This window comes from Alligator mississippiensis, chromosome 11 (assembly GCF_030867095.1).
Source record: "Alligator mississippiensis isolate rAllMis1 chromosome 11, rAllMis1, whole genome shotgun sequence".
NCBI lineage: Eukaryota > Metazoa > Chordata > Crocodylia > Alligatoridae > Alligator > Alligator mississippiensis.
Window position 1 is genome coordinate 40,852,433 of NC_081834.1, and position 24,340 is coordinate 40,876,772.

Consider the following 24,340-nt stretch of genomic DNA (forward strand, 5'->3'; position numbering starts at 1 on the left):
TCATATCGTCAAGGGCCTGCAGACCAAGCCCTACGAGGAGAGACTAGAGAAACTGGACCTCTTCAGCCTCCGCAAGAGAAGGTTGAGAGGCGACCTTGTGGCTGCCTATAAGTTCATCACGGGGGCACAGAAGGGAATTGGTGAGGTTTTATTCACCAAGGCGCCCCCAGGGGTTACAAGAAATAATGGCCACAAGCTAGCAGAGAGCAGATTTAGATTGGACATTAGGAAGAACTTCTTCACAGTTCGAGTGGCCAAGGTCTGGAAGGGGCTCCCAAGGGAGGTGGTGCTCTCCCCTACCCTGGGGGTCTTCAAGAGGAGGTTAGATAACCATCTAGCTGGGGTCATCTAGACCCAGCACTCTTTCCTGCTTATGCAGGGGGTCGGACTCGATGATCTATTGAGGTCCCTTCCGACCCTAACATCTATGAATTTCCCCACAGGACTCCACAGTGAGTTCTTTGCAACAAAACTGCTCCATTTTTCTGTAGAAAAAGGTAATTAAAAACAGCCGGTATTATCCAAGGGGTGCCTTGAAATTAAAAAGAGGTTGAGAACTACTGATTTGGAATCAGTTTGGCTTGCCCCAAGTGACATCAGTGACTGATTTATGCTGCTAGTGACCAGAGACTAGTTTGAAGGCCTGTTTTGAAGCAGTTGCAGCCTTGTCACTTATTGGGTCAGCGTGGTAGGGTTTTAGTTTGTTGCATTTGACCTATTTGGACCACACAAACAAAAATTGTAACCCCCCCCAAAAATGCACCTTGTTCTAGGGTACCAATGCAGCCAAACAGAGCTTAAATAGAGGCAGGGGGCATAGAACTTGAACTCATTATAACCCTTAAGATTTAGAAACTGCATGGTAGTCCTGGACATGGTCTCAGAGAAGGAACAGCCTTCTTTGCAGGAGTATGAACACAAAGGTGCTGCCTCAAGAGGAAAGAGATAGTTTTTTTTTCTTCCCCATGGGGCAAGAAATGACTGACACCACTACTATTTGCACAATCTATGGAATGACTGTCTGGGTTTTTCTAGAAAGGACTTCCCTTCAAAGCTGCCTTATTCCACTTAGCCATTAGGAAAGCCCTCAACTTCCCCAAAGCTTGATATAGAGCAACTTTTGCCATGTCAGACACCCCTTCCCCAACCACACAACATTTCACAAAAGGACACTAGAGTCAACTGTTTTTTGCTCTGATTTTTAAATATTTTGTTACATAATCTTGATGGCACTGCAGGAGTAAGAATTATTCGAGTCCTAAACCCCCAGCCTGAAAAATATACATTTGATATTGATATATCATTAACCCCCTCCCCACACTTGCCACCTACTGCAGGTCTTTGCTTAAAGCAGGAAACTAGTTTCTCTTCAGTAAGAAAATATATATGAAGCTAAATGAAAAATATACAGTTAGAAGAGTTACTGGTTGGGTAAGCTGCTCATCTGGGGGTTAAACCTCTAACTGTTTCGCAGGATGTGTTCAAACTAGGGTTTGTTTGTAAAAGGCGAAGAGGTATAGTGTATAAAAAGGCAGAGTAAGTTCAGGTATGCTCTGGTTTGCTTGGTCCGGTTAAGAGATGGCCTTTGCTTCAGGCAAGAATGCTTCCCAGTACTTCACCAGCTGCACAAAACAAGACAAGACAGATACATAATTAGCAGTGTGATACCCAACAGCTAGATTGACAAGACAAACCTTTTCTCCTTTATAGGGGTTGGGAAAGTATAATCGAAGGCAAGATTCTGTGCTTCCATGAGGTCATTATCTGCACCCCCTCATTATGAAGGGGTTAAGTCAGTGGTCTGCTGTCTATCTGCAAACCTGATCTGAGTTTAATATTAAGCTTAAAAACCCTTCTTCCCTGCTTTTATCTGTCAAGAGTGATGCACCAAGTTCTCTGCATCCAATCTCATGAAGAAAAAAGCAAAGCAAAGCACACCACTGGTCCCTACAAAGCTAGCAGGGAATCTCATCTACCATCATAAGATGGGTAAAGCTGTTTCTGGATCCTAAGCAGGCTTCCAGCTTGGACAAACAGCCCATCCTGCATGTACAGTGCACAAGTCTTTATACCTACTACTTTGAAACATGCATTACTTTGTCAGGAGTAACGCATTCAAACAATGGTACAACTTTGTGTAGAGATAAGCATTTCTAGAGCCTTGCCTAGCAGATTTAAGTCCCAATTGAGGAACCTTACCTGTTGTTGTGAATTTAATAGTGTCTCTAGGTATTTAGTCACGTGGTTTCTGAAGTCCCTTGATTTCTCTTTCTGCAAATGAGAACGTTAAAATTTAGCCTCCCAGAACTTGCATGCCACTCAGCTGGTGATGAACCAAGAACAAGCAGATGCTGCATTTTTAAATACTAGATTGTATTTCACTGCTACTACTGCAGATTTGGCTGTGGCGAGTCAGCAACTATTATAGGAAGATGTACACATGGTCAGAGCTTTTATCAGCATGCTGGGAAGATGTTCAGGCAGTTGTGTCCACACTGGCTTTCTAGGCTACTTATTACCAATACGTAACTGCCACTACACAGGTCTTTTAACCTGTTCAAAGAGGGAGGTAAGGTGACTTGATAGTAGTAGAACCACTATGAATGAAATTAGTACTTTATATTCTTGACAGATGAGGCAGGGCTGCTGAGCGCTGTATAGCTACTGAAATTCAAGACCTGAAGGAGCAAGGAACCTGGAAAGGGTTGTTCCACTCTGGGCAGATGGAACAGTGGGATTAACAAGTGCTGCCAGTTGGAAAGGAACACTAGACTGAGCAAGTTGCCAGACAGAGGCCTACTGCATGAACCAGAACTCTTACCTCGAACCGTATTACTTCTTTGCGAATGACAGCAGAAACCCGTTCAAAGTCCCTTTCATACTGTGTCACACGGGACTCCCACTGCAAAGAGCACAAGAGACACATTGGACATCTCTTACAGCTATCGGTTCCAGCTACGGTCAGGCACTGTGAAGAGCTGCTTATTGCTACCTAAAATACTTATTAGGTGTCAAGGGATGCTCCCCATTACTTTCAGCTGCTGCCCTTGGGGGCAAAAACATTCAAGTCTTTTTGGTGCTTGAGCCTACAGCTATTTTAGCAGAGCTTTACTGGCTGCACACTTGTCCTTGACCACAAGGTAAGAGCCAACTGTGCAGGGTTTAATTCAGCTCTTGGGTTGGGCGTTGCAACCAGAAAACTTAAGAGGTAGTTTCACACAGTAGTTAGTGGTATCCAGTCATCAGACCAGAGATGGACAGCAGCCCTGTTTTGTTAGAGACATGCCTCACTAGCTTTTTCTCCGCCACCAAAAAGCTCCTCACCTCTGAGATCTCCTCTTTGGCTTGCTGCAGCTTGTCTGGTTTGTTGGCCCACAGCAGCCTGGCCTCCGTCTCCCGCTTCTTTTGCAGCATGGTCTGGGCATCCTGCCACCTCTGCCAGGTTTTCATGCGCTGGTCAAAGGCACCCTGCAATAATGGAATGCAGGGAACATTGAACAAGTTCTGCTAATACCCTGTTGTAGCATGTCTGTTGGGTGCACAGTCACAGCCTTAGGAAAGACTTTTTCTGTTGAGTCTGAAGATCTCAAACTTTTGGGTCCAGTATAGCACCTAGACATGGAGGAAGGTGTCTTATCACAAGTCCAGCTGTGACCATGTAAAGCTGACTTTGGGCCCACCATCCTTCTCTGGCACATTTGTCTACCAGGCAAAGACATGCAAGTGCTTACCCTTACAACTGAGAGAAGACGAATGTAATCACTCAGGAGCTCAGCCAGGATGAAGAAGTCACTGTTGACTTGTTCCTGGTACAGCTGTTCAATCCTCTCTTCCACCTCTGCCAGCTGGGAGAGTGCCCGGGATAGGGCTGTGTTGTCTTCTGAACTCCCCAGCATAGCCAAGCTCTTTGCAAACTGGGCTGTATTCAGTGCTAGCTCTAGTGGATGGAATGGAGAGAGAGTCAGTTTAGCAGAATGCTAGCCTATTATTCTGGGTGCCATACAAGGGAAACCCAGCTAGAAAGCGTTTAGCCCCAGGGATGCTGGACTGGGACTCATGGCATTTTAGGGCTTCCCAAGTACCACTCTGGTCTGCTAAACAGCCAGTTACTCCACAGCAGGAATCAGCTGCCCCTTGTAGCTTGGAGCTAGGTGACTCTAGCTAGCAGGAAAAGGCAGCAAGTTGGCAGAGAAACTGTGGGAGGACAAGTATGAACACAGGTGGCTAGTGAATACTTTGTATTAAACTTGAAGACAGCAGAACTGTTGTGCCCCAGCTGCAGGTAGTTGTTACTAGCAGAAGTTAGCCAGGAGGAAGCCTTTAGCAGAGCTGGTGCTAGCAGATCTGGCAGGTCCTCTCAAACCACATCATTTCAATGCCCACACAAGGTTCCCCATCCAACTACAAACATATGGACCCTGAAATTCTGTAGTTCAGGTTCTGGGCCGATTACCTTTCCTGTGGTTAACTAGTGTTTCTACAACAGCATGTAGTTTCCGCAGACGCTGCTCCTCACACTCCACTTCCTGAAGCTTCTCTTCAAACCACTGAAAATGGACAAGTTCAGAGCAGGGCTCATTCCCCATGAATGGAATCACAAAAATCACTAGTCTGGCTGATGTCTCAGCCAACCCATTTTCTTTTTGAGCAGTTAGAGAACCCCCAGCTTCAAAGCATCCAAATCAAGTGGACAGCAGGAGCTCCCTGAAGATCTTAACACTTACTATATCTGATTCATTCATCTTGATGGTCATTTTGCTAACAGCATCAGTGGCTTTGTTGAACATCTTCAGTATTCCTGCTCCACTCAGTGCCTGGGTACCTATTGCTCGGGGCAGCTGTAGAGAGAGCACAAGAGAGATCAAATGTTTTTCTGTTTGTGGTGATAGCCAAATTTTGGATTCCTTGGAATGAAGTATGGACACAGAAGAAATATTACAGTGGAGGGCAACTGGGATAGGAGATCCATTTACCTAGTCCCACAACTTGTAACAGTCCTTAGTTGGAATGATTAGTAGGGAACAGATTTAGTACATTTAAAAAAAACAAACAAACAAACAAACCTAGTCTGATGAGGCCAAGACAGTCTAGTGATGCAGCACAATCTAGCGCTATCTATCTGAGCCATTGGGACACATCTGCAGTCGTTTACTGCCTTGTTTACTGGTCATGCAGTGTCATGTCAAACTGTTACTCAAGACATTCACCCACAGTTTAAAGATACTTAGGGGCTCTCCAGGAACCAGCAGGTCTATACATCAGTGGAATTAGGGAACAGATTTTGCTTCTTTGCAGACTGGCCATATTACCCCCATCACAATCCCATTTTCAAGTGAGCTGGTTATTACCAGCTCTGTAGTTTGGGAATGTTTTTTTTACTAAGAAGAGAATATATATCTAGTCAGAGTTAAAAGGGGCCCTACTCAGAGTAGGCGAGCCATGAACATTACTGTACTGGTCTACTTCCATGTCAAGGAGACACTATACTTGTATGACTATTTCAGATGATCCCACTGGCTCCACAGGGGGGATCTTGCCCAAATCTCCAATGGGGATCTTGCACAAAGCAGAATACAGCTGTTAAGTGAAACTTATAAACCAATGACCGTTAGCCAGGGTACTGTGACACCCTGTGCTGCTGCAAGCTCTTTTTACAGATGCTGCTCAATTATTCTAGTTGTATGAATCATGTATACATGTTTACACAAGATAAACCCAGAGATTGAGTCAAGAGACTGATAATCAAAAGAAAAAAACATTTACTTTAGAAGACTAACTTTTAGAAGCTAGAGGCTACAGACTATTTTTAGTGAGCCTTGGGCACCCAGTTGAAATCAGATGATCAAATCTGAATTTCTGGAGTACAAATCTCTCATATAAGAGGACTACTGGTTTGGAAGACATGCTCTTTCCCTGGCAGCTTAGAATCAACTGCCTCATCTCTGGTTCCAGGTCCTAAGCCATGCTTCTACCACATTTGTTTAGTGTTCCATCCAAGTCCCAGATATGCTGGTTTCATCACATCCTTAAGTATCTTCCCCTCCCTTTGGTTTTGTTAATGGCTGAAGGAATTAGATTTTTGTAATTACAATGCCTTATGAGTTCTTAAGAGAAGAAGAAGTAGGTGGAAAGCAAAAATACCAACAGTTTTGAAAGAGGAGGGCAGAGGGTACATGGGGGATTAGTTTAGCATGTAATTAAGTTCCATTAACTCCTTTAGGGAGTTCACCACTTCCTTTGAAGCTTCATGTGGAGCTTCTATCCTCCTTCCAGAAAACTGAAAAGATCTGCACATCTTCTTTACTCACTAACCTCTTCTTTCTCCAAGAACTCCCTGACATCAGGATCTTGTAGCATGGTTGGGTGGCTGACTACTCTTTGAAGGTACCTGAGAATGAGAACACAAATTTTGATCATCAGACAGGACCTTTTTAGCTCCAGCAGCACTAGTTTGACCAAACCTCTGTGGAAAGTTTGTATGACATGCCTTGGCAGTCCACTACAGCATATTATAGTAGAACTGTTGTGTGTAGTTCTGCACTTATACCCGATTGGTTAGTCCAGTCACAAGCCAAGCTGTCCTCCCTGCCTGAATGAGAAGCACTTCTAGTTGGCCTCATTTCCTTAGTGAGAGGATGAGAAGGAACTTTATAATCTAGTCTGACCTCCTACAGTGGCCCTGTTCAAGAATTGCAGGCAATAATTTGGAGACTTGAGTTACAGAAGGTCTGTAAGCACCAGTCTTGACTTAGAAGACTGAGAATCTCCTACAGTCTCCTTAGAAAGAAAAAGGGTTATCTTAATCTTAAATTCAAAGGGTCATGCAGCTACACAATGATGCATTACAAGAATCTGCTTCTCAACCATCTCTCATCTGCCACATGCAGACAGTGTTTTGGCAGGATTAAGACACCCCAGTTTCACTACCATTTTGAACAGCATCGTATGTCATTTCCTAGCCCTCTTCTGCATTATTTGAAAGCTTATTCATTTGGTTTTAGTTCATATTCCTTCAAGGTTTCTAGTGTGCATTCGATAAAGCAATGAATCACAAAATAGTTAAATTAGATATTTGTCTTTACTAAAAGGCACAATGAGCAGTGCTGTCTGGACTCTTCACTTAAAGAAAAGAGTGATGATCTTTAAAGTCTTGGTACATGGCAGGGGGAGAAGAGGAGAAGCTGAATATTAAGACAGTCAGTTGAAATTTAGTCTTGCTCATCAATAGCAAATCCAAAAATTTATTGAAAATCTAGGCAAGGGGAGTAGTAGTTCCAATTCCCCATCCCCGCAAGCCTGCAAAGTTCACTCCCCACTCAAAAAGCATCCATGTTGATTAGTGCTGGGGTGGCTGCAGGCTGCTCTTGACAGAGCTCACCGCCTCCAAGGAACTGATCCGTACCTTTCTAAAGCAGCCCGTCTTTTTTCTAGAAACTCTGCAGAGGAGGAATCTTCTTTCCCAACTTTGACTTTGGTCATTCCTGGAATCAGAGAGATATTTAGTTTAAACAGCATGCACAGTTTCCAAGTGTGGGAGGATGATAAGAGGCAGGAAACTATTCCAGACAAGAGCCGTCAAGATTTTGCAACAACAGTAGTAAACAGGAAAGGCTGAGGCATGTTATTAGAAACAGGTAAGAGTGGAGGATATTCATGAAGTCTGGTGGACCAACTCCAGGCAGGCTTTTAGAGGGTCAACTCATTGTGAGCTTAGTGTGAATGGCAAGCCAATGAGAACACTGAAAAAAACAACAAAAAAAACCCAAACAAAACAAACCTCTTGCCCTTGCTACATGGCAAGAAAAAGTCACCTAGCTGTGGCTGTTGCTTACTGCTTACTCCAGAATTTGATAATGCAAGTTGGCTCAAAAGCCTTTGGCTTTGTTAAGTTATAATTCAAGCTCTCTGGCTGAACTAAGTGTTGGACTTTGAAGTCACAGTATTAAGTTCTCATGTGTACTGCTACCATCCCATGGGGAAGTGGTTGCTCAGAAATCAGTATTATGACAGATACTTGTTAACAGAAAGCAGGACTCTGCATTCATCCATTATGGACTTAGGGTTCCATGTGTGTCTGCCAATAAGTTTTGGCACATCTACATGTTCATGGAAAGTTACAGAACCAATTTCAACTTTTAGACAAACTATCTTGAAGTTACAGGACACCACTCACCTATTAAGCTCTTCTCAGGGGGTGGTGGGACTATGAATCCATTCTGTGAGTGCTTTTCTGACAGCTTCTCATACAGACCCAAGAAGTCACTGAATCTCCTCTTGACAGAGAACTGCTTGCTTCTGAACATAGGTAAACTAGTCTGGGGGAGAGAGACGAGAGATAAGGCTTGCTACAGTGCAGCTTGTTTAGCACAAGATCCATGGCAAGTCTATGAAGTTCAGCTAGAATTTTATCCCCCTCCCCCACTACAGGGTACAAGGGAGGATAAGCTCTTTCTATAGATGTACTCTCCCACCCTTCAGAATTTACCTCCATGGAGGAGTTAAACAACTGAACATGCTTGGTCTTACTCCAACTAAACATCAAGGACCCAGCTTACCATCAGGGCTAGGGCATTCTTTGCAACACCCCTAGATAGATTGTCAGTTTTATCATAGTAGTCTTTAGGTTACCAGCAGAACAATACATTGCCACACATTTACTCATCATTTCTTTCCTTGTGCTCTTACCTTGTAAGCAGTCTGAAGTGGGGGAGGGAAATAGCTGCAAGTTAATTAGGATGCACACAGCCTTAGGGTTTTTATTTTTATTATATAATTGTGTGCGATACTGATCAAAGGGAAGAAAGTGTGAACAATGTCAGGCAGTCACTTGACTAGGGACCTGCTCACTTGCCAACTACCTTTGCTATGGTAACACTACCAGTTGAAGTGGCTAGCATTGTTTTAACATGGAAATGCTTAGAGAGAGACAGCTGAAGTCGTAAGCACACAATGACTAGGCTGAGGGACTTCTGACAGAGGGGATTGTTGAAGAGTGACAGAAGTACAGTAAGTAGTCTCCAACCCACTGTGCACACACTGGTAGAGTGTGCATGCTCTCCTCACACTCCTAGGAAAGTAGGTTTTTAAACAGACCATCTTCTGTACAGGCTGTAGGGAGGGGGGAGAAAAAACAGAAATAAAACCATCCTATAATCTAGTCTCTAGACAGCCACCACTGCATCTGCTGTTTGTCCTCAGAGATCAATTGGCATCTGAGGAATCTAGTGCTCTGGGCTTCCATCTGCCGTTAAATTATTCCCATTTCATCACTCCATCTAGACCTTTCTTTACTCCTAGCTGAGTGTCTGGGGACAGACTTTACCTGTACAAGTAGTTTGATGTTATGGAGTGGATACCAAGCTAGAGTAGCTTTTCAGTTAAGAAATGCTAGTATTACTAGGTTGTGTGACCTTTCTAGTTCATGAAAGTGTTTGTTTTTTTTGTTTGTTTCCCCCTCCAAGCATCAACATATTCATGGCAAGCTAAAAGCAGCACCTTGGCTGCAAATAAGTGGGTATGTATGGTTTCCGGAAGACATTGCACTCATGAAGGATGGGGAAGGGCTTTTCCTACTGGGCAGCAGAAGGGGACAGTTATGTAGCAAAGCTCACCAGAAGCCAGGGAGTACAAGCTTCTGATGGACAGCATAGCAACCACTACAGATGGTGCCAGTCCCACTGACAAGCTTTGTGGAGACTACAGTAGCCATGAGTTTCAAGGCATTAAAATCAAGGCAGACTTGGGCTATAATCTGCCTAGTGACACTGAATTCAGAGGCAAGGATTTTGTGCGGCAGTATCTTTTTATTGGATCAGCTGCACAGCCGCGGGGGACAGGTGAGCTTTCAAGGATCACTGTGGAAGGGTATACAGGTATTCAAAGCATCACCTCTTTCCCTCCCAACTATATTATTTTTGTTGAATGAATCATCCCATGAGAACCCCGGCCTCATTTTTCCTGGACCAACACTACCACTGAAATTGAAGTTACTTCAGTTCGCCAGAAGCCTCCAAGCTAGTGCATGAGCTACCTCTGCTCCCTTAGTCATCCTGTTCTTAAGTCAGGACAGGGAACTTCACGTGTTAAGCTTCACAGTCAAAATGAATCTGCTTCTGTAGTCTACTCAGCAGCCTCACAACAGTTCAGGTCAAGACAAAAAAAGGCAAGGCTACTATAAGCAGGAGGTTCCTGTAATATGGTGGTATACCAGTAACTTAGAGTTACTAGGACCTCAGTAGTAGGGAAGAGGCAGTGCCTCTTCAGCTTCAAGTGAGCAGAATGAAATACAAAAGCAAAGCTCCGAAGTGATGGCTCAGCCTAGAGTTGCTCATGCCAAACAAAAGGTACAAGAAGCATTGACTGAACAGCACCACCTACTGTGGGACAGACAACAGTTCTGGCAAGCCTGTAGAGAAACCATACAAGTGTCTTATTCCCAAGCAGCCCAGGATCAACTCCCATTAGTTTCAGGTCACAGCAGATGGGTGTTAAGCAACTCAAATCCAGGCTAGGAACATCTAAAAAGGAACAGTTGCAGATCAAGCACATGGTAGGAGTCGCTCCAAATACTCAAAACCTGCTTCCTAACCATTAAAGATACAGTCAAACAACTTATGTTTGAACGTTATTCCAGGAGGGATTGGCCTGACAAGACCTAAAAACTGCAGAGTTCAAGAAGGAAGTCTCAAGAACAGAAGCTTGTTTGGTCTCTTGTACAGAGGTGGAAGGGCACAGCTCAGTCTGTATTGGCGCTCCCTGTTAACATTTAATCTTTTCCTCATCTCACTAGTAGTTTCAACAAAAATGCCAAGGGTTATCCATAAGAACAGAGGTCCCATGAGGTTGCTGCAAGAGGGGACAACATGCCGAGTGGGGCTGTTTGACTCCACACTTTACAGCAAGCACTCCAGAATGCTAAAAATCTGACTGTCTTCATTTGGAAAAAAGTGAGAAGTGAAAGCACACTTCCTCCCCACTGGGAGACATACCTGTGTTGAGACTCTGTAGGCTACATAGGCATTCATTCCATCCCCTATGAAATAAGAAGAAAGTAAGATTAATCCCTTGGATAATGGCTTCCTTCCCCTGCTCATGCTTGTGTTTCAGCCCAAGTTTCAGAAAGGGGCTACAGAGATCTGGACCACCTGCATTTGGAATTTCTGGCCAAGTGCTCAACCTCAAGGCAATGCCAACTCACCAAAAGCATGGTCACACTTCAAGTGCAGTGCATAGTACCAGCATACTCTCACTGCATCTCACATTGTAGGAGCTGTGGATTGCTGCCAATTAGTTATTAGACAATAGGGCTGGCTGCTTGGTGCTGCAGAGCCCCATTTGTACTTCCTAGAGTAGCAAGCTGGATGCTGACAATTAGTCACTTGTTGCACTGCCAGCATTTGGGCTGAGGCCACACATCTGTTTAAGGCCAAACAATTCAGTGGCTGTATGAGCAGGAGGCAGCTTATCTGAAAGGAAGCTAGTTAAAAACCTACCCCATGGGCTACATGTGATTTGCCTTTTCAGAGACTCAATCACAGCCCAGAGGATTGCCAATAGAGCAGATGTCATTTTACCTAGTGACAAATCCATCAGAGCGCTTTACGCATGTGCCATCCCTTTTCGCAGGGGTAATTATGTCAGACTTACCCCTACTTGGCCACTAGGGTTGAGATGCTTTCAGCTTAGCCTATTACAAGTGGCCAGAGCTATTGATTTGTTTGGGGTCATCATGAGAATTCTCCATAAAACTGGGAATGTTGAACTGTATAGCCCTGAAAAGGTCAGGATCTTTAGGAACCTTTTAATTGAAGACCGTATGACATTTGCAAGCCAAACAGCCATATACGCCAATAATGGCTTGGGCAGATCTGCTTGTATAGCCTTCAAAATACAAACACCCGACAAGTGAAAGGCAAGGGTACGTGCATTCACTGGCACCTGGCTACAGTTCCTATTTCTTATCTGCTACTATCAAACTTCCAATTGGTATCACCACATTCTTGAGAAATCATGCAGGAGAAAGGCATTTCTTTGATCTGCTTGGGGGTGAGTGACAGAGGATTAATTGTGCATTTGAGGTAAAGGTTCCAGCCCAGCTATGTTAGTCCCCTGCCAAGCTCATAACTTCCCTCCCAGTCTCTAATTCTGCATATTATATGGGGGTGGAAGTGACAAGACTCACCAACTTTTTCTGGGTCACTCACTCCTACTGTCAGCTCAAATTTGTCTTCCTGTTCCTCCTCCTCCAGCTGTTTGGGAGATTTTAGAGGCAAGACAATTAAAAGCTAGAAAAAAAGTCTACAGCCTGCCTCAGTTGTGATCTTTGCAAGAAAAGCTGCTTCTATTGGCTCCTTCATTCCCACCCCACCCCTGAAAAAGCAAGCTGCTCTTAGAACAGATAGTGCCACTGAAGTACCATGCAGGGAACAGTTATTCTAGCTGGAGCCTTCCAGCAGTGAAGAGGACTAGATGTTAGTCTAGATTCATGTGATGGACAGCAGTGCCACCACCCTTCAGCCAGTGGCACTGCAGAACCCGAGCTCCATTATTCACCCAGGCTGACCCCAGAACAGCATCCTAGCACCCACCCCAGCTGAGGTTTTTGTTTTGTTTTTTTAAAGCAGTGCTAAGCCCTCAGGCAGGGCTGCCATGGAAGGAGAAGGTAGATTAATCCAAGTGACACCTAAAATTCTTAGACCAGCTATTCAGCAGTCATCTTTCCTTGAGGGAAGGGGACTGTTTGTACTTACTCCAACCCCAGAGTAGCAGAGGTTGAGTTTAACAGGAAGGAGATCAGAGCCAAGTCACAGTTCTCACCTCCTCATAGCTCTTTGAAGCTTGCCTGGAAGAAGAGCTGACAGCTCTGACTTCTAGTGGAGGGGCAGGGCTAGAGGCTTTGGCTGGTTCTTTCTTCTGGTTGTTTTGGGTGCTGTCCAGAGACAGCTCAACAGTGGCATCTGTAAAGAGACAAGGGTCATCATGAAGAGTCAGCAGCTTTTCCAACTAAATGGTCTTTCTGTTCCAGAAAAGCTAGCACTTATGCAAGGAAGAAGCTGCCCAGAACATCTTGTGATTTTGCCTCACACCCCACACCCCTTTGGTGTCTTCCTGCTATTAAGCTACTTGTATGAAGTGTTTTCCTATAGGAAAGAGTTTCTCCTAAGCTCCCATAGATCTGTTAGACCAGCAGGGACCAACCCTTTTAGCAGGCATGCCATAGGTTAGCCACACATCCTCCACCAATTGCTTTGCCCCATCCAATAGGCTATTCCACTTTGTTCCCTGCTCTCTCTCCAGTCTTCTGGAAGCCACAGAGACTTCCTGTACCACTGGCTGACCCCCCCCCACCCCGTGTTAAACTTATCTACACTGGGTGTCTCACAATGAAGTAGTTTCAACATTTGACTTCCAACATCCATAGACATGTCTGCTTGCAGTTTGGACAAGGAGGCATATAACCAAGCGAAGAGCTCAAATAGCTCTTAACTAATGCCATGGCCAGGACATCAGTTCTTACCACCAAGCTAGAAGCAGCAGCAGCCACCACCACAGTCAGTCCCTCTGCTTGGGTGTGTGGGAGGTGACATAAGAGTGGCATGTCATAACTCAATGCTTTGGTGGGGTGGGAGGCAGCAGAAAAATTATCTTGGAAACTTTGTTCTATAAAGACTTTCCTGATGAGAGGCACACTGGCACAAGGCAGAGGTCAGCCTGTAGAAAGTCTCTAGCAAGGGCATGGCCTTCAGGATCAGGTGGTGGTACAGGATCACTTTCAACTTTTCCAAAGTGCTGCAGAGAGGCTGAAGATTTCTGCCTCCTTGACTCCTTCTCCTCAAGGAGACGCCACACTTGAGTAGTTCATGCAAGTCTATGGACTTGTTGTACTGCTGGTTCCCCCTCAGGCCTCTAGGATTCTACCTGGTAGCACTTGGAGCTGACTGGAGAGTTTGAGCTCCTGCTGCTGGTATAGAACAGCATGCATGCTCTATCAGGGCATATTAAGGTTTACTTTTATCTTCCCAAATAAGTTCATGTTCTTTATCACTTAAGCCTCTCTACTCACCAAGCAGTTCCTAGATGAACCCATTTCCTGTGGGACCCACTAAGTAGGAATCTTTTTCCAGCAGTATAGGCAGATGGCTTCCTATCTTCCCTTCCCCCCGCCCTTGCTTCAATGCCAGAGGAGCTTTTTAACCGCATGTTTAAACATGACTAGAACAAGCAGCAATTTACAGGCATCATGCTTACTGCAATACCTCTTCTCCAAGTGCCTCTAGATAAACATTTAGATTTTGGAGTCTCCTGCAGCTCTAGAGAACACCTTCCACCCCAGTACAATAAAAGCATATAGTATATATGAACTTGCCTGCAAATAGGTCCTGGTCATCCTGCTCCACATGAACACCATTTTCTTTGGAGCTGCTGGTCACTGGCAGAGGAGGAGAAAGGGGAGGAGATTCCCTCTTGGATACTATGGGTTTGCTCTGAAAAGAGAAAGAGAGAGACTGTCAGTATGGGCAGCAGGAGCTGCCTGGAGATGGCACATGCAAAGGGGGTAACTCCAGTCCCCCAGACAACAAGTCTCCCTGGATACCTCACTGAGCCTAAGACAGCTTTGACTTGACCACATGGAATCACTTTGCTTTGCCACAGGAAGAGCCACACTCCGTCAGGTCATGACCATCAGGTTTCTAAATGCAGGGCAAGACTGAAAGGATTCTAGAGTTGAAGAGGGAGGGGAGCAGCATAATGGAGAATCAGGAGCAGGAATGCATCTAGCATGGCTGTGTAAGGCTGCCCAATTCAAGCTGCCGACTACACCCAGCACTACAGTTTTGAGCTTTCTACACTTAAAATTGTCCTCTTAGCTGAGGGGAAAATAGAAGTGCTCTTAAACTGCCATGAGTGTCCTTATTACTCATCTTCAATACAACTGACACGGCACTGAACTAGCTGCTGCAGTTAGGCATCTAGCACTGTTGTTTCCCAATGGACCAACTATTAGCTTACAGAAAAATTCAGTATGAGCAGCAGTTAAGGCAGATGCCAGACACTGCCCCTGCTGATCAGGCAGCCCAGTAATTTAGAAAGGCTAGAGTTCAAGTGCACCATGCCCTACTCATCATCAGGCACCACAGGTAGGCAGAGGCACTTATTTTGCCACTGTGCAACTCCCTAGGCTCAAGGCAGGTCTACAGGAGGGGGCAAGATGACCATGCCTGTTTCAGCTCTGTCTACACTAAACACTGCAATTGCTGCCACCATTAGAGGAACTGCCACACAAGTTTCATACAAGCTGTATCCCTGCTTCTGGAAACTTCTTAGTCCCATTTCAAAAACAGAGCAGTCTAGTACAGTCTGACAGACTAAGCAGCAACACTCTCAATACTTGCTGCAAGGAAGCATATGCATTTTCTGCTCATTGGGCATGGTTTGAAGCTGGGACTATGCCAGTGAAACAGCCTGAACTACACAAGGCTGAAGCATATTTCTTCCCAGAACAATCCTACAGAGGCTGAGACAAGGCTGCACTGTTCAGAACAAGCTCTTTGCAATTTTGCTTCAGAGCCATGCTATACAGTCAGCTTTTGAAGCTGACACCAAGCCCCAATACAGGGACATCATGCTGTACATGTGTCTTTTAAGACCCAGAGCTCACTCAAGTTCCCTATGCACCTTCTAGTGTCAGACAGCACCAGTTTGTCAGTAGGGGGAATCCAACCCAGAGTGAGGGCATGCAAGCGACAGCCTGTTTCATCCACAGCAGAGCCTGCAAGCAGGTGAGAGAATGAACTAGGATGAGTGACCTGGCAACCCAGAGGTTGCTTCCCACCTTCAGGGGAATGGTGACAGTATACAGGCTACCTCAACAGGAGATAGCCAACTACACATCTGCAAGCTAAATGAATTCTCTATTGTTACAGCACTGCAGTTCTTCTTGTACGCAAGAAGTACTGCAGGCAAGAAGTCACAGGCAAGCAATAGGGTCATCTTTTGTTTGACACTAGGAGACGGGACTGAAAGAAAGCAAGTCAGTAGGGAAGGAAAAAAAACCCAGCCCCGAGTCCAAAAGCAGTGGCTAGTCCAAGTGATGTCATGTTGCGAGATGAGAACATTCTACTTCCAAAACGGGTATCACCATTCCCTATAAAGTAGGGTGGCCACAGAGTGAGGGCTGGAGAAACATTAACTAGGCAGTTAGATTTAGCACTAGGACAGGAAACATGCAAGCGGTTTTATTACACGTAGCATCCATTTCTCTAGGGGCATGGAGGAAGCGGAGGCCTAACCTAACTGCTCATGTTAAGCCACTGAATGCAGAGAGAAGGGGGAGTCTGCTAGATTGGCGCAAGTTCATATTTCCTTGCATGACAGAGCTGGGAAATATTCTGACCATCCAGCAGGAAGCCTCCAATTCCAGTTATCAGGCATATGAGCTACAGCCTAGCCAAGGGACTGTAGAAGGCAGAGTACTGCAGGATACATCAAGAATTAGTTGCAATACCAGTTTATCACCACTAGGCTTTGACCTAGCAGCACCTTAACTGGAGATAGGAACTGGACTAAAACAAATCCATGCAGATCAAATCAAAGACTTTTCCAGTCCCTCTGTAGGCAGGGATGATGACACCTGCACAAAGAAAAATATTAAAAACACACCTGAAGATTAGTTTATTAGATCCTGGCCTAGTAAGATCCCTTACCCTAACAGGCCCCCAGTTCCTGCAGCAAGCCAGCCTCAGACATGGCTGGATTAGAGCCATTCAGAAACCTTGGTACACCATAAAGCATCCTGCATGCAATGTCAGTCCAACACCATGCAGCCAATCTCAGTGGGTGTAGGTGGCAGAGGTCCCATCTCAGAATCAAGGAAAGCAAGAGTCCCCTTCTCACTCTACTCAAGCAGAGAAGGCCCATTCTCATCTCTAAAAGGGGTCAGCATCACAGACCCTTCTTCCACAGCTGTGTATCTGCCTAGGCAAGATTCAAACTAGCCGAGCCTGGTGTCAAAGAGATATCACATCTGAGTCCTCCATTTACAAGGCATTTCCTAGAGTAGTTTCTCAACCTGTGGGGTCATGATCCAAAAGTCGGTCACAAGAAATATGTGAAAGGGTTATGAACAAGCTTTAAAAATGGATTCTCTTTTAAAAGACAAAAGATGGGAAACTGTGGCTTTCCCCCTTGCAGGCTGTCAGTTCTAGCTTGCAAGGGGTTGCTTGTCCTCCACCATATCCCATACTGCCCCCCCCTTCCCACACTGGGGGGCTGGGGCCTGCAGGCAGCAGGCTGGACTAGCCCATGTTTACAAGTGGGTTCTGCTCCCAAAAAAAGGTCAAGAACCACTGTCTTAGAGCCCAGGGTTTGGAGTTAGTGCTGCAGTAAGATGGATGGTTCAGTTTTTTTGCCTCAAATCTATGGCTCTAGGTCATTAGACTCCTGGAAAAAAAAGAAAAAAAAAAAATCACTGCATAGCTGTTTCTTCCCTGCTGAGCTCTGCACTCAAAAAAATGTGTGCTAGAAATTTATGGAAAAAAGGTCAAGATTCATGTAGGTCTTGTGACTAAGAGCCATAGGTCTAAGTACAGAACCCCAGCATCAAATGCATTCATGGAGCTTTCTATATAAAGATCTACTCCAACAGATGCCAATTTATATCTTCCCCCCCTCACCCTGTACTGTTCATGTTGTTTTTATTCCCTAATAAAGCAGTGAGAACTAGAGCCAAAAATACCTTGAATAAGTCTGTTTTGGGAGGCAGATATCAAGGATCACTTCAACTTTATCTTGTGCCAGTACTTAAGTAGATCAGTTCTCATCAGTAACCAGGTTAGATTTGAAAGCTTCTATTGGGCTTTAAAGATGAGCCCAATTTCCAATAGCTTTAAAGAAACCAACCACATGATGCTCAGGCATCTCCTCAGAAGTAGCCAAGACCCAAGCCATTTATATTGAGTGTGTGTATTCCATTAGGTTACAAGAGATGCTAGTGGTTTAGCCTCTCCTATACTTTGCATAGTGCAATAATGGATGGAGTGCATCAACACCTCATGCATTCAAAGCTTCTATGGGTTCTACTGTTCTTACAATCTATGAAAGTCCAGCCTTGTAATGAGTTGGTGTAGGATGAATTTTAAATCCATTCAGTCTTAAGGGACCCTATTGACAGGGAAACTCATTTTAGCCAAGCCCTCAGTAGTCAGCCAGAAATATGAAGAGTCAAATAATTCCTCTTCCCCTTATGACTCAGATTCATTGCGTTTGGTGGGACACTCAAGCAGTGGGATGTGGCAAAGAGCTTAGCACAGAAGAAAGAACTGAAGCATAAAAAGAGACTGCCCTCTCCACAGAGATGCACAGGTTGGGAGCATGGCAGCCAAGTTTCCATCAATTCTACTTTGAGTGCCACTTCCCTGAACCAGGCACTGGGTACCTTTTTTGGCTCACTACCCATCACCTTACTGCCATTCCAGTGGCTTAGAAGCTGCTGGACTTGAGACAGCATGTCCAAATGTGTCAGCACCACATGAATGTTGCTTCCTTAAAAAAAAAAAGTTAGAAACCCACATACACAGCTATTTCAACAGGCAGCACTCCAGCACATACTTATGCAATCAGCTGTATACACTTCCAGTACATCATCTGGCAAAGAACAAGGTTTTATGGTGCATCAGTCCAGCAGTGTTGGGGGCTGCAGTTATACAGCAGGACTCCTGAACTGACAGCTAGATCAGGCATCCAGCAAGCTGCTGAGGACAATACAGTTTGCACAAGCCAGCAATCAGTAGAGGCAGGAGGACCAGCAGAAACGTAGCCAGCTGAAGGTGAACACTACATGCCAAAACACTTTGAGTGGCCTCACATCTGTACTAGGGCTAGGCATTCGGTCCTTTTTCAGATACGACAGCGCAGCCCAGTGTTATGCAGAGGGTCAGATTCCATTTTTGGATGTTCGCAAGTTGCAGCTAGAACTAGGATTCCACGCCTGCAGCACCCTTCCACTGACAGCAGTGAAAAACTTGTGGGTATTAACTGAAGTGGAGAACAAGTATGTGTAAAGTAATTCAGAAACATTCAGTGGTATTATGCTTAAAAAGCACTGCTTTTTCTTTCTAGTTGTTCTTCTTCCGAGTTTCCCTCAGAGTTGGAGGTGGGCTGGAATGCACTGTATCACTATTGTGGATGAATATTGCTTTTAGCAACATTACTTTCTAAGTTTAAGACCTCCAAATGCAGTTAACAAGGCAGGGGGTTACTCCGACTATGAACAAGCTCAAACCAGACATTCAGTCAGTCAAAACTGAGTCATCACAAGGCCTAAAGAGTGAAGTTTTGGAGCAAAAATGGAAGTGCTCAGACTGCAGCCAGATGGCCAGCCCCACACTAAAGATTACTTTAGCCTTTATGCCATGCTCATGTATCAGTGTTATACATACTTACAAGTCTATATAGACCTCCATGAAGACTGTTGGCCAGAACTATTCTTCCTTCTCTGTGAGAGAAGACTACAGCTGTATCAAGTTATTAGTGGGAGATGAGTCTTGCATTAAACCATACAACCCAAATTGCAGCCCACCTGCAATAAAAAGTTATTGCAACCTCTACACTGAGAGTTTGATTATAGTTCAGTAGGGATTTTGCGCATCAGTTCTTTAATACAGCACTCTCAAACATTTGTCCAAGACATGAAAGGCTGCAAGGCCCATAAAGGAAGTTACGAAATTTCATACCTCCTTGCTCCAATTTCCTGTAGTAGTTCTTCTCTCAGATCTTTATCTTAATCCCAGTGATATTAGTCAAACTACCAATATAAAATTAAGTGGACAAGGTATACAAGGCAGGGTAGAGCGCTAGTGACAGATTCTGTATGCTCTCCTCGAGGCCGAGTCTTGTCTATCAGACATTTTGCCAGGTTTGGCATACTGCTGAGGAAGGTTACCTATAGCAATTGAAAACCCCAGTCTGAAGATGCTCAAGAAGCAACTACTTCACCTGCAGCCAATGCAGTGGCTAACTTTTAAACAAGCAGTTACCTCATCTTATCCTGATGAATTTTAAGAACAGGGGTTTCTACTCACCACTAAGCCTCCATTTAGTTCTTCACTATGACCCCCCCACCCCACACTTGCCCTGTGCTATTGAGATTCTCTCAGCCTGGGAGGACAGGCCAATAGTGTCCAGACATTACCAAGTGCTACTGCTTATAATTACCACAGGTGCTTTAGCAAGCATTTTATCAAAACTGGAACAGGACACTCACCAACAGCAACATTAGGTGAAAGGCAAGAGCTTGTGTCCACCCACATGCATTCTGCTGCATAAGTTCCTATCACCAAAGGCCAGTGTTCTTCCTGGATTCAGCTGTACAGAATTTTGCAACTGTTTTAAACATCTGCTAGCATCTTCTGTCAACAGCACCCAGTGTCACAGTTGACCAGATGGATCAGTCCTAGCCTGTGAGTTTCAAGACCCAAGTAACTGTGTCCCAAGGCATCCTAGCCCACTTGTCTAGACAGGTAGCCTCCAAATGAACCAGTGTTTCACTTTCCCCACCACTACTTAACCAGTCAGGAGCTGAAGTGATGAAGATGCAGTCAGCTGAAGACTGCAAAAAGTTAAAGACAAAACAAACAAACAAACAAAAAAAAGCTGAACTAGACTTTCCTCCAAGAACCTGGAGATTCAAAAGCATAGATGGCAGCATGCTCAGCCATGCATTAAGTCACAGGTTAACTGCAGACTAGCCAGACTGAAGTGCTGTGCAAACAGGAAGAGAACTGCTCAGTTCACTGCGCTCTGTTTTAGCTAGGAGACTTTAGATAAAAGCCCTTTTGTTACCAACAAATCTGAGCCAGTTGAGTCCTGTACAGCTAAATAAGGCTGCCTTTCAGCCCTTAAGAGAACTGCAAGTAGCAGTTCATGTAATTTGGGAGGAAGTGAGCAGAACATGTCACTCAAGTTTGCAAAGAACATTCTCAGTGATCTGTACAGCAGCAACTGCTAAGGTTGAGCCTCTACTACCACTTATCAGCAAGAGCCAGTTAGGACTGATACTCTAGCCACATGAGTAATCCCAGTTCAGTGAGATGAACTGCCTGCCTAGAAGGCTACTATATACATAGAGACTTAAGGAGCTTTGTTTCTCCTACCAAGGCCCAGGGGGACAAATCTGAATTACCAATATCCTCAATGAAGAGCTAGGACTTAACAGTCAGAGAAAGCAAGTCTCTAGGGGTATTTCTGGCTGCCAATTGTTCAGTTAGCTCTCAAGCTCATGGTTGCAACTGTAGAATTCCCTTAATGCAGAATTAGTTTTAAAGAGATGCCTTGTTCTAGTTTAGAAGAGTTCTACTTCCCCAGAGATCTTCAGCTCCAGTCCAGAAGTCACTAAGGTTGGAAGTGTCAGCCTTGGGCAGTAGCCCTTCTAAATCTGATCAGAGCAGGCTTGCAAAAGGGCATACATACAGAAGGTACCTCAAGTCAGAAGCAGACCATCCACACATTGTTATGTAGGTTCTCATACCACTTCCATTACCAAAATTCAAGTGTCCTTCCAGAGGTACCTAATGTCTCCTGAAGAAAGCAGAGAGGCTTCCTCAGCAGTGAGATGGCCTGTTTGGAGGGGCAGGTTTGAGAGTGTAGACAACACATTTAAGTGTTTTGAGTTTACTGGGGGATAGAAGTGAAGCCAACACCAACATAAGTCACTTCACTTTGTGATAGAGCTACCACTCAGAAGAACTGAGACAACTGTAAAAGCAGGTGTGTGGTGTGTCAAGTTAAGTTTGCCAAGGCAGCTATTCCTCAGCACAGACAAGTAACCAGTCCCTAGCACCTATAGGACAGGTACTGTAGTAGTGTCTGTGAACAGCTGCCTTTAGAGAGCTGGCCCCATGTCCAATTCTAGATGTTATGCTGGTGTCTATTTAGTTACTCTGGTGTAATCACTGTTGTTTAGGGTGTAGGCAAACAGTGGGAAGCTCTGAAGACTGCTTAGTAGAGACAGGGCCAAAATGGGAAGTATGCTTAGCCCTAATGTGAAGCAACTGGACAGGCTCCAGAAATACAGGTGCTGCAAGGTCTGGGGAAACTTACTGCATCTTCTCCAGGCTAGAAAGCTTCCTCTCCACATCAGTCTTTAGTCAGTAGGCATCAAGTTCAATGCACCAACCCCCTCTAGCTGCTGAAGAGAGGAAGCAGCTCTCTCTCCTACCTGTGTGGGAGACGGTTGCCCACTTCACTTTCACCATCTCTTTTGAGGTGCATGTAATAAGGCTCTAGTGCTCACATCTGCTGTGCAAAGAGCAGCAGAAATGTTTGTACAAAAGCCCACAAGCTTCCCCATTAGCTGGGAAACAGATTGGTCATATCTGCCCTGACTGCTACTGGCAAGGCTGTGAGCAACAGAGGCCTGGCACCAGACCTGGCCTGCCAAGGCACTGTTTGACAGAGTCCCTGCATCCATAACAAAACTTTCTTAAAAAGATGCCCAGGTTCTATTTCTACCCCAAACCAAATCTCTGTAGGACCAGCTAGTTGGTTCATGCAGTTTTAGTAGAAGAGCTAGAAATGCTCCTGCAGAAGCTTTTTAAAAAAAAAGCTTTCAGAAGACGGTGTCAGCAATGCTAAGGACGGTCCATAGCAAAGCAAAAAAGATTCCCCCCAGAGTTAGTTTCACATGGTCCTCAGTTTTCCCAGGAATTTTAGCACAAACACCCTCCCCCCAAAAAGCATCTCCCAGGAGACAACAGCTCCCTGGTCCCAGCACTGCAGAAGGACAGGTCTTTTCAAGGAGGAAGCAGCTTTGCTCAGTTGTGAAGTCTGTTTTGAGACCAGCAGAGAATCAGACTTTGATGGGTTATACGAGGACACAGGTACAGCTTGTGTTTGCTTCCCCTACAAAAAGGGTAGTTAAGCGCTTCAGATGTTAGCCTTGTCCACCACAGGGTTAAAAGACAGTCTAAGAAGTCAGGAATGTCAACTCTGGCCGCACGTTCAGGTTCTTTCTGTACGAGCTTCCAGCTTAACTGGGCAAGGAGAGGCTTGACTGAAGTTTCTCTCTCAAGAGAGTCAGTGAGCCAGTGACCTAGCCAGAAAGTACAGAAGAGCCGTTACAGAGAAATCCACGCCCAACCCTCAGCTGTTCTACCTTCACTCTTGACGTTATTTGCACTAGCTTAGCCTCACATACGTTTTAGTCTTCAAAAAGCCTGAACTCTGCTCCATATGTGGGTACAGGGAGACATTTCCAAGAGCCCTTTACACACAAGCTTCCTCCCCCCTCCCCTACACGTCACCTTAAAGAAGAAATTTAGCACCAATGCAGTCGAGTTTGTGAAATAAGCTTTAAGATCAGTGCCTCTCGCAACAGACCGTGGAAGCAGCAGCAGGGAACAGAAACTAGAGCCACAGGCCTGATGGGGCAAGGGGCCCGAAGCAATTCATCTCGAGGCACCACAGTCCCCCGCGAACGGTGACCCCCGTGACGCTACCAGATTACAGCAGGCAAGTGAGCACCCTCCTCCCCGAGTCCCTTTCGCAGCGTGCAGCCTACACTGGAAGTGCCAGACCCCCCCCACAGGCCTGGGGGCAGCAAGCAGGGATGCTCCCCGCCTCCTCTCCCCTCCCCGGGCCGGGCCGGGCCGGCCGGCTGCGGGACTCGGGGAACAGGTGTGGCAGGGGCAGCTGGGAGACGCGTCAGGAGGAGGCTCCGCGCAGGCAACGCTGGGGTCGCCCACCCCCGCCAGGCGCAAGGGCGCCGGGCCCAGGGGAGCGAGGCCTGCTCGTGCCAGCCCGGGCTGCAGCCGCTTCCCCCGAGGCAGCAGTTCCGGGCAGCTCCCGCCGCACCCCCGGCCCGGCCCCGGCAGCCCAGCGCGGACTCACAGCGCCGGTGAAGACATCCTCGCCCTCCGCGTCACTGTCAGCGGCCGGCAAGGGTGGGGGCAGGCGCTCGGCCGGGCCGGGGCTGCGATCGAGGTCGGGGTCGGAGCCGCAGGCGCTGCCCGTCGCCATATCCGTGCGCCGAGGCCACTTCCGCCTCCGGACACCTGGGGCGGAGCCGCCGCCCGCGCCTTATGGGGACGGCGCCGCAGCCGCCGCCGCCGCGGGGGCGGGGCCGCGGCCACGCACCGGAAACGCGGGCGGTGGGCGGGGCCGCGGCAGAAAGCCAGAGCAAGGCCGCGGTGGGCGGGGCCACGGCCCCGGGAGCGCCGATGGGGGCGGGGTTGAGGCGAGAGCGGAGGCGGGGTCGCTCTGGGTGGAGAGCGGGAAGCCCAGCTCCTCTCCCGTCTGATTGGTTGCTTGTGCTTCCGGGACAGAGGCAGCCAATGGCAGCTGCAGC

At 46.1% G+C, this 24,340-nt stretch overlaps 1 protein-coding gene across 1 annotated transcript; it reads right to left on the reverse strand.

Moving 5' to 3' along the window:
* Positions 1 to 1,183: 1,183 nt before the first annotated feature.
* On the reverse strand, positions 1,184 to 24,112 carry SNX1 (sorting nexin 1). The gene is made up of 15 exons (XM_006260908.3): positions 23,884 to 24,112; positions 14,366 to 14,483; positions 12,817 to 12,956; positions 12,182 to 12,248; positions 10,989 to 11,032; positions 8,174 to 8,315; positions 7,403 to 7,481; positions 6,313 to 6,388; positions 4,725 to 4,838; positions 4,454 to 4,547; positions 3,732 to 3,937; positions 3,325 to 3,468; positions 2,822 to 2,902; positions 2,200 to 2,271; positions 1,184 to 1,622 (listed from the first exon to the last, which is right to left on the reverse strand). Exons 1-15 carry the CDS (start codon positions 24,010 to 24,012, stop codon positions 1,572 to 1,574), a joined length of 1,557 nt encoding a protein of 518 aa, XP_006260970.1. The 5' UTR covers positions 24,013 to 24,112; the 3' UTR covers positions 1,184 to 1,571.
* Positions 24,113 to 24,340: the final 228 nt, after the last annotated feature.

Bases quoted from the DNA above. Each gene is read 5' to 3' on its own strand.
- SNX1 (XM_006260908.3), bottom strand. From the start codon at position 24,012: ATGGCGACGGGCAGCGCCTGCGGCTCCGACCCCGACCTCGATCGCAGC. The intron at 14,484-23,883 runs GTGAGTCCGCGC...TTCTCTTTTCAG, and splicing joins AGGATGTCTTCACCGGCGCT to AGCAAACCCATAGTATCCAA. The intron at 7,482-8,173 runs GTGAGTGGTGTC...CTCTGATTCCAG, and splicing joins CCCTGAGAAGAGCTTAATAG to GAATGACCAAAGTCAAAGTT.